Below are 10,000 nucleotides of genomic sequence, written 5' to 3'. Positions count from 1 at the left end.
TCCCACGTCTGTCACTTGCTGGTATGGCGGTAGACAAGTGTCTGTTGGAGTACGGTTACTTTAGTCAAATTTGATATCGTAATTACTATGCGAGGCTTGTTATTTGTTTTATTATTATTATTATTATTATTATTATTATTATTATTATTATTATTATTCATTATTATTTATAATTTATTGTTATTTATTATGTTATTTATTATTATTTATTTTTTATTATTATTATTATTATTATTATTATTATTATTATTATTAATTATTATATGTTATTTATTATTATTTATTATTATTATTATTATTATTATTATTATTATTATTATTCATTATCATTTATTATTAAATATATTATTTAAAATCTATTGTTATTTATTATATATTATTTATTATTTTTTTATTATTATTTGTTATTATTGTTATTATTAATATTATTATTATTGTTATTGTTATTATTAGTATTAGTATTACTATTATTATTATTATTATTATTATTATTATTATTATTGTTATTATTATTATCCTTGTACTCCTTTGCCTTTCTTAAACTAGAGGTATTTCTTATTACACTCTCATCTACAAAGAGGGCCCTATATGTCTTGCTTCAATTTGCCTATCTGTCTTTGAGCTTGTTATTGAAATTTGGTCAATACAAGTGAAGCGGTTTTCAAGAATTTCTTGAAATGCAGATAAACTGGAACCTTTATCAGTGAGGAATTTACTGATACTGTCACTTTGGGACCTATAAAAGCAACAGGCTCATGCAAGAGGCGAAGGATATGTAAATTATCCTGAACAAATGTGTAACAAAGCTTATCACGTCCTGGAATTTGTGTAAGAAATCATGACTGAGGCATACAGGTAGTGTTCACGTATCTGTGTTAGTTGTAATGGCAGAGATTTAGAATTTCTGTTTTGTCTTTCTGATAAGTGAGATTCATTTTGTTTTCATATCGCTGAGTATTTTAATATGTTTCTCTTTTGTAGTTTTATATTAATTTTCTTGTTTTAATGAGTCTGTCATATTATCTACTGTATTATAACTTCTCCGTCTTTTGTGACAGTTTTAGTTTGATTGCATAATTTATCGATTTCAAAAACTGAGAAATAACAGTTTTATTGTCTTTTCCAAAGCTTTTTTCGGGCTAAATGTCAAGGTCATCTTAATATATTAATACCTTACTTGACGGTTAATTTTTTTATTGACATAATACTTCTTGAAAACTCAAATTTTAAAATGACAATAATGCTGTTTTAGAAATTAGAGTTGATATCAATCTCTATCAATCTCTTCCTTTTTTAAAGTAGGAACGTCGTATTAAAAACTTAAGTATATCCTATACTCAATTTTTTTAATGAGGCGCATTTGCACTGACTTGCAGCGGGGCCCTTTTACCTCGGAAAAGTTTCCTGCTATCTGATTGGTTAGAAATATCTCATCCAACCAATTAACGATCAGGAAACTTTTCCGAGCTTAAATGGCACCCCTGCGAGTCTGTGTAAATCTGCCTCACTAAAAGAAATTGAGTATAGTTCTCTGTCTGTCTGACTACTAACCATGACAAATAGAATTATCACGTCATACTTACTGGGGGGACTATTATCACGTCATACTTACTAGGGGGAGTATTATCACGTCATACTTACTAGGGGGAGTATTATCACGTCATACTTACTGGGGGGGGGGAGTATTATCACTTTATACTTACTAGGGGGAGTATTATCACGTCATACTTACTGGGGGGGGGAGTATTATCACTTTATACTTAGCCTACTAGGGGGAGTATTATCACGTCATACTTACTGGGGAGAGTATTATCACTTTATACTTACTAGGGGGAGTTATATCACGTCATACTTACTGGGGGGAGTATTATCACTTTATACTTACTGGGGGGGGGAGTATTATCACGTCATACTTACTGGGGAAAGTATTATCACGTCATACTTACTAGGGGGAGTTCGAGCTTTGCAATCGATGACATTCCCAGGGCGTGTTTCTTCAAAGGAATGAGGCACAATGACGTCATTGAACCGACAGTTTCCCTCCTGGAAGCAGAAGAGATTCCCCCAGTACTTCTGTGCCACAACAGCTGCGCAAATGATGACACTCTCAGTTTTATGCTGCCCGAAATTGGTGCTATTTTGTGTGAACCAAGTCTCCTCGATCCTGACGGGATGCCATGCGCTCGTGGCTGCCTCGACTTGACGAAGTGGATTCGAAAGCAGCAGAAGGAGTTGGAGCAGCTGAAAGTGGGAGGTCATTGTATCCGTGAATGCAGGAAGGCAACTTGAAGGATGAATAAGAAGGATGATTAGGAGGAAGGTAGCTCACTGCGTCTGACCTGGTCGTGGATTCAGGACTGAGGGTGGAGTCACTAATGAACGACAGCTCCGCCACTCTTTCACGAGTAGGCTATAGATTTTGTCTATGATTTCCATTCGGAATGTCCTTCGGTAAACAAACATGGCTAAGAGCTCGGAATCATGCAATGCGATGGATTTGGAGATATGCTGTGATTATGCCGTTATCCATAAATTGCTGTCAAAGCTACAAACACGGAAGGAAAATATAATAACAGCAATTAAAATACTGGGCTATTACAGCAGCAGTTTTTTTCAAGTGGTGTATCCAAAAGACGTGAGTCGGTCGATCTAATTTGCGAAGGCTAATATTTGCTGAGTTACGAATGGCGGAATATCGTCGAAAATGTTAAGGAATATTGTGTGAATCAGTATGCAGTATAGAAGAACTTTTATGGCCTTACATATGTGTGAAAAGCGTTACAATATTTACAAGTGGTTTTTTTTTTTTTTTTTTTTTTTTTAGGGTAGAAATTATTATCGCCAAAATATATATATTCGCAAGAGTAAAGATACTGCGTTAAGAGACAAGTTGTACTTCATTGATTATTATTATTATTATTATTATTATTATTATACAACCTTGGTTGCAAAAGAAAGATGCTATAAACCTAAGGGCTCCAACAGGGAAAAATAACCCAGTGAGGAAAGGAAATACACGATATAAGAAATAATGAACACTTAGAATAAAATATTTTAAAAAACAATAACAACATTAAAACAGATATTTCATATGTAAACTATAAAAAGACTTATGTCAGCCTCTTCAACAAGAAAGCTTTCGCTGTAAGTTTCATTATCCAAATAAAATTATATACCACAAGTAATGGCTCCTCTTAAAACATGAGGAGTTATCAATTGCAGGAACAACCAATTTATCCGGGAGGAAAGTAATTGCAACATTATGTTAGTATTTCAACGGGTGGCTGGTGCCCTGGCCAACCTACTATCTACAGATGACGATGATATATACTCACATATACGTGCATTTTCATATTTACCTTTACTGAATTCAACAGTTTCATACTTCAAATGCCAAGAACAGTTAAAAAAAAAAAAAAAAAAAAAAGCATCAAAAGGTGCTCCACTTGTTCTTGACTCCATTACACGAGACTAAATGTACGTTTTCAGTTATTCAAAAGTGGACATAACATCATGCAACGGGAAATGCTTTCAACTGGCCGGTGGTAGGTAGTGTTTGAGCACCCTGCAGAAGGTTGGTTTCATTTAAAACAGACTGAAATCAACTGATCAATCAATTGCTGAAATCATTTGCAGTACCAAATATGATCTATTCAAATCCATACTCAAATCTATTACAAATAAAGAGGTATTTTTTTCCACGCAGCTTAAAAGTCATCCCTGACATTTGACCTTAATCGTGACCTTGACCTTCGTACATGTCACCCTCGACCATGACCTCCCACTCTGCTTATCCCCCTCATCCGTATAATATTCTTCTGAAAGATGAAACCTCTATCCTACATATGCAGGATGCTACTGAAAGATGAAACCTCTATCCTACATATGCAGGATGCTTCTGAAAGATGAAACCTTTATCCTACATATGCAGGATGCTTCTGAAAGATGAACCCTTAATCCTATATATGCAGTATGCTTCTGAAAGATGAAACCTTTATCCTACATATGCAGGATGCTTCTGAAAGATGAAACCTCTATCCTGCATATACAGGATGCTTCTGAAAGATGAAACCTCTATCCTACATATGCAGGATGCTTCTGAAAGGTGAAACCTCTATGCTACATATGCAGGATGCTTCTGAAAGATGAAACCTTTATCCAACATATGCAGGATGCTTCTGAAAGATGAAACCTCTATCCTACATATACAGGATGCTTCTGAAAGATGAAACCTCTATCCTACATATGCAGGATGCTTTTGAAAGATGAAATCGCTGTCCTACATATGCAGGATGCTTCTGAAAGATGAAACCTCTATCCTACATATGCAGGATGCTTTTGAAAGATGAAACCTCTATCCTACATATACAGGATGCTTCTGAAAGATGAAACCTCTATGCTACATATGCAGGATGCTTCTGAAAGATGAAACCTCTATCCTACAAATGCAGGATGCTTCTGAAAGATGAAACCTCTATACTGCATATGCAGGATGCTTCTGAAAGATGAAACCTCTATCCAACATATGCAGGATGCTTCTGAAAGATGAAACCTCTATCCTACATATGCAGGATGCTTCTGAAAGATGAAACCTCTATGCTACATATGCAGGATGCTTCTGAAAGATGAAACCTTTATCCAACAATTGCAGGATGCATTTCAGGCCTAATTTCAATTGAAGGATTATCTTACTCTGAACTGTTAATTAAGGACCATAACGGAAGAACATATAACACTTCTTAATGAATGATGAAATTCCAGAGTTTTGACTTCTAGGGTTTTAAGAACACTAGACACTAGTAAAAAGACTTGCTTTTCAAGCATTGTTTTCAAAAGTAAAACGCACGTAAATAATAATAATAATTATAAATAATAATAATAATAATAAATAATAATAATAATAATAATAATAATAATAATAATAATAATAATAATAATAATAATAATAATAATAATAATAATAATAATAAATGAATCCCCATCCTCCCAAAAATACTACATAATCCTAACATAAAAAATTATATAATACTGATATTTTTGTTTTTCAAAACAGGAACGATGAGAAATATTGTCTTTTTTGGGGGGTGGGGTGCGCCTGGGTTTAAATGTTCATTAGTTAAAGCAGGACCAAATAATTAATCCAATTCCACTTTTTAAAGATCTTATCAAAATAAAAATCTTAAAATTAGCAATATATATATATATATATATATATATATATATATATATATATATATATATATATATATATATATATATATATATATATATATATATATATATATAGAAAGAGAGAGAGAGAGAGAGAGAGAGAGAGAGAGAGAGAGAGGAGAGAGAGAGAGAGAGAGAGAGAGAGAGAGAAGAGAGAGAGAGAGAGAGAGAGAGAGAGAGAGAGAGAGAGAGAGAGAGAGAGAGAGAGAGAGAGAGAGAGAGAGAGAGAGAGAGAGAGAGAGAGAGAGAGAGAGAGAGAGAGAGAGAGAGAGAGAGAGAGAGAGAGAGAGAGAGAGAGAGAAAATATCAGGTCAGGTTCATTATAGGTGAGGTCAAAGGTTAAGTAGGAATTAGACCTTGACTATAATTCTTAACTTTACGAGACAGAAATTTCTTATATAGCTTATATAAATCAAGAATGGTACCTAAATACAGACTATGATGAAGGTCAATTATCATACTTCGAGGTTAAAGGTCAAATATATTTCGAGGTCAAAAGCAATATTGATTCAGCATTGGCCATAACAGTCTGGGGTCATTTAAATTACTTCGAGCATAGGCAACGCTGGACTTCCGTCTGCTATTCATAAATTTAGGTTCAATATATACTTCCTTTCAAAACCTATTAGATTTTTTTTTTTTTTTTTTTTTTTTTTTACGACAGCAAAAATGGGCCACGTTAACTCCAACGATCTCCAGTAAATTGTTCGTGCAATTAACTTGAAACAGAGCACAGTTGGAATGCACCAAATTGTTCGTAATTCCGGTAGATATTGGCTCCAGCAGGAATTTTGTAAGTCGAGTAATAAAGGAGAATACCAGAGAGTTCTTAATACCTCTCCACTATTATCTTTAAAATTGCGATTGATGAAGCAAACAAAGCGAACATTCCTTAGTTGCATTTAGACAATTTGCTTATACTTCTAATCTTTATGGCTTTCTGCACTTTTGCTTGTTTGAACAAAAACATCAAACGTCCAGTTACATTCGAAAGCATGCGATCAAACAGTAAGACCTAATTATTAAAGAAGTCATCGTTGAACTAAATAACAATTATTAATTATTTTCCATTAGAGAATTATAAGGCTTTCTTAATCCCACAATATCAATTTACTTGACAGACGATTGATTACATATTTCATTTATCAATTTTTGTTTTAAATACCAAAACAATTGCCCATGATTTTTTTTTATGAATGACGACCCCATGGCATGACACTGGGACCAGGGAGGACATTCATGGGAAAGAAGAACAGTAGAAAGTTAAAAAGTGGATGCAGCTATCCATGAGACATTGCAAGTACCCTAAAGTAATGCATACAGCACAAAGCGTGAGGCGCACTGGTGACACCCTTATGGGACCGATCTGACCAAAGTAGCTATCATGATGGCGTAACAACATCAACACACCTGTGTTTAATCATAAATGATAATTGGTTTAAATAATAATGAGTTTATCATACTTCATATGCACAGTACAGTGCATCAATCATAAATTTTCTATTATATGTAGAAATTATATGTATGAGGGAGCGAATTTCAAAATCTATATACGTTTTTATGGAAATTACTGTTTGAAATACACCAATCATAGTGTAATTTGTGAGCGCTAGTAAGACAATACCAGAAGAATAACATAATGTGGATAAACAAGGGGACACATAATGACATATTTACAGCTAAAGTGTAATTCAGTCCCTCATAACTACACACCTAGAGAAAGATTTTAATCTCATTGTACATATGTGAGGACTTGTGTTTAAACAAAGTAGAGGAAGAAAAGTCACTCTAACCAAATCTCAAACCATGAGAGAACCTAAAGAAAAGAAGCATATCTTATAACTTCTTTCAAACCTTGTCTAGTTGCTTTGCACACTAAATATCACTGTCAAATTCCATATACAGCTCAATCAGACGGCCATCAAATGTAGCCAACATCAAGAAAACAGCTCTGTTCACCAATAGCTAACAAATCTTTTAAGATCAGGAAAATGGTACATAAAGGCTACAAAATGTTTGCTACTATCTATACTGTATTTGTAATTCTAAATTGCAGATGTGGGTATCTGTGTAACACAGCCACGACTTACTACCCTCAAACTTTGTTTCAGTTGATGTACAGTCAGTAAAAGGTTATAAATTGTTTGGATTTCTGCCTATCTTGTATTCATTCGTTTATGAAAAGCATTCCAAGAGTGAGACAATGCACAGTAATGCATTGTTTCTACCTTTTTCTTTTTTCAATCTACTGTATTATATCTAAAGGTATTTGCTAGATTACTGATTATGTTCTATTCTTTATTAGAAGAAATAGAAGGAATTTGTATCTGTCTTTCAGAGCTTTTCATTTTAGTTTCTTGCCTTCTCTTTTGATTTGTGATGGCTTCATTATAGGAAATACATAGTTGTTGGTTCGATAATTACTAATTTTCCTCTATTTTTTTCTGTATCACTTAACCAAACTCTTTGGAAGACACATCCACCACCTTTTGGGAGAAGTACAGTAACACAGTCCTTTCTTGTAGTCATTGAGCTTGATATGAGAGGCCTCCTGTCTAATTTTCTTCGCTGCTAAAAATTACCTGTGTTTTCCCCCAAAGCAAATAATGTTTGCTCATGCAGATTCAGATACAGAAACAGATAGAGACGACTGGTGAAATCTACCCAAGGCCCTTTGCGTGAATAGGCGTAGGAGGAGATGATGATACGGATTTAAGATTCGTGTCATAACACCGGGAGGACTTCTTTCACTTTCCAGTCTCATTTTCCAGCATCGAACATTTAAAGAGGACACCTAAAACTTAGTGTCCAAATGACTAGCAATCTTTATTCATATACTTAAATCTCTATTATTCTGGGAAACTTTGATAAGGGTCTATCTTCCAATAAACACAGAACATAGTGGTAAACAAATTTTCAAGACATATTGATAATAAAAGTCTTTATTTATGAAGCAAAAGACTATTTTTCTCTTGAATGAAAATATCAATCAAAAAGATAGTTTCCTCTTGCTTTAAAAACATTGATTTTTCTCTCAGTAAATATATTTCACTTCTGTTTTATTAAAAGAAGATAATTATACATTTAAACTGAAAGTTAAGTAGCGAAAGGAGAGATAACTTAAAGCTTTAATCATCTAAGCAGCGGATGAGAATCGTTCAAAGAGAAGAAATGTCTGATGTAATGAAGACCCATTTGGCATTGTCTGATTGTTCTAAAAGCCCTCTCGTCCCTCAAGGTCCTGTCAGCTCCTGTATAAACCTTCCCCATCAGCTCTCTGAGGGCAGTTTCCCTCATTGGCACCTGGCATTGCCTCAGTCCCAAGATAATGCTGCTTATGAGGACCTCCAGATGGCTGTAGATTTGATTCACATGATACTGGAAGGAGTCCTCGTGAAGAGACTGGTCGAGGCATAGGATTTCCAAAGCGCAAGCGTATTGCCGTGCGTACTCCAGGATTTCGGCCATTAGCTGCTCGGCGTGAGATGCGTTTGCAGGGATGCTGTACGGGGGTAGTGGGACTTGCGGAAGGATACGAGAGCACGTGCCTGAATTACTGCATACTTCGACGAAGTCGGTGTCCCGGTTGATGTCCAGGACGGTGGCGGCGTTATCCCAATCCATTTCAAACTTGTGCCATGACTGGTTTTAAAATGGATGGAATGTGGTCAGTTAAAGGCAATGTCGTTCCATACACAATGCTAAAAACAAATTAAATTCTAATATCGTCTATTATTAAAGGTATTATTAAAGGGTAATATATTACTATAAAACTAATTTAGGTAATTGGCCGTATTGCAAAGGACAGAGAAGGATCTCAAGGGTTCTCGAATTTTATTAACCTTATCCTAATGATTTACAAGTACAAAAATTTTGATGACAGGAAGTGAAATGTATGACTCTAACCCAAGTCTCATAGGTTTTCATGAAATGTTTAGCTTTTAAAACTACCGTCATCCAAAGAAAAATTAACACGGGCTTTATGACAAGGACAAATTCTTCCTAACCCTTAGAACAAATTTACAGAATAATTATTTTGTGTCTATGTACATCTAGCAACAATCTGCGGAGCCTTTGTAGGGTGACGGCCAGATCCCGTAGAAAACGGGAATATTCTGAACTATGGCCGTCGTTCTAAAAACGATTTTGGCGGGAGAAGCTAACTTAAAAAACCCACCTAACATATGTTAAAAGCCGTATTTTTAAATGAAATATTAGATAAACTCATTCATGTACTTACAAAGTTTCTCTTGAAATGATCTATAGCATCCAAAGTAAGGCTTGCTTGTAAATAGATACGCCTCTGGAGCTGCTGGTTGCAGCCCATTGCTTGAGGCTCATCTTGGGGCTGTGATGCAACGGTAGCATCGCAGTTCACCACATTGACAAGATGCAGCAGACACAGTGTTACCAAGGCCACGATGAGTATAATTCGAATACTTATATCTGTGAATGACAATGACGGTGGAAGGAAAATTACATAAGAAACATAATAGGGATATAAGGTAAGATGTGGAGGAAAATAATAAGCAGGCAGAGATAAAGCTATTATATACTAAAAGCAAACTGAGGCGCTATTGTAAAGAAATGTTATCAGCCATGTAACTGAAGTCATTAAAGAAAAGGCCTCTGTTATTTTAAGAACACTTTCCTGGTTATATGTATATTTTTTTGTTTTGGGGTTTCTTGTGACTTCTGAATGTTCAATCATCTCTTTACTAACAGATGACATCTTCATCACAATTTAAAGGTCTAATAAACCAGAGATTCGTGCCTGTGTCTTAAAAGC

At 34.7% G+C, this 10,000-nt stretch overlaps 3 protein-coding genes across 4 annotated transcripts in view; 1 reads left to right on the top strand and 2 right to left on the bottom strand.

Annotated features, from left to right (window-relative positions):
* The window catches only part of LOC137628340 (uncharacterized), a 3,407-nt gene extending 997 nt beyond the window's left edge, over positions 1–2,410 (bottom strand). Inside the window, exons 1-2 of the mRNA XM_068359497.1 lie at positions 1,947–2,410; positions 1–41 (exon numbers count right to left, since the gene is read on the bottom strand). The exon at positions 1–41 is cut by the window's left edge and continues 130 nt beyond it. Coding sequence (XP_068215598.1) covers positions 1–41; positions 1,947–2,259 — 354 coding nt within the window. The 5' untranslated portion in view covers positions 2,260–2,410. The remainder of the gene's footprint in view (positions 42–1,946) is intronic.
* LOC137628725 (zinc finger protein on ecdysone puffs-like) overlaps positions 1–10,000 on the top strand; it is a 110,529-nt gene that overhangs the window by 29,917 nt on the left and 70,612 nt on the right. The window lies entirely within an intron of this gene.
* The window catches only part of LOC137628724 (uncharacterized), a 4,596-nt gene continuing 2,731 nt past the window's right edge, over positions 8,136–10,000 (bottom strand). Inside the window, exons 2-3 of the mRNA XM_068359890.1 lie at positions 9,452–9,657; positions 8,136–8,853 (exon numbers count right to left, since the gene is read on the bottom strand). Of these exons, the coding sequence (XP_068215991.1) occupies positions 8,344–8,853; positions 9,452–9,657 (716 nt within the window). The 3' untranslated portion in view covers positions 8,136–8,343. The remainder of the gene's footprint in view (positions 8,854–9,451; positions 9,658–10,000) is intronic.

Source organism: Palaemon carinicauda, chromosome 36 (assembly GCF_036898095.1).
Source record: "Palaemon carinicauda isolate YSFRI2023 chromosome 36, ASM3689809v2, whole genome shotgun sequence".
In the NCBI taxonomy this organism is placed as follows: domain Eukaryota; kingdom Metazoa; phylum Arthropoda; class Malacostraca; order Decapoda; family Palaemonidae; genus Palaemon; species Palaemon carinicauda.
This window is presented reverse-complemented; position numbering and strand designations above follow the sequence as displayed.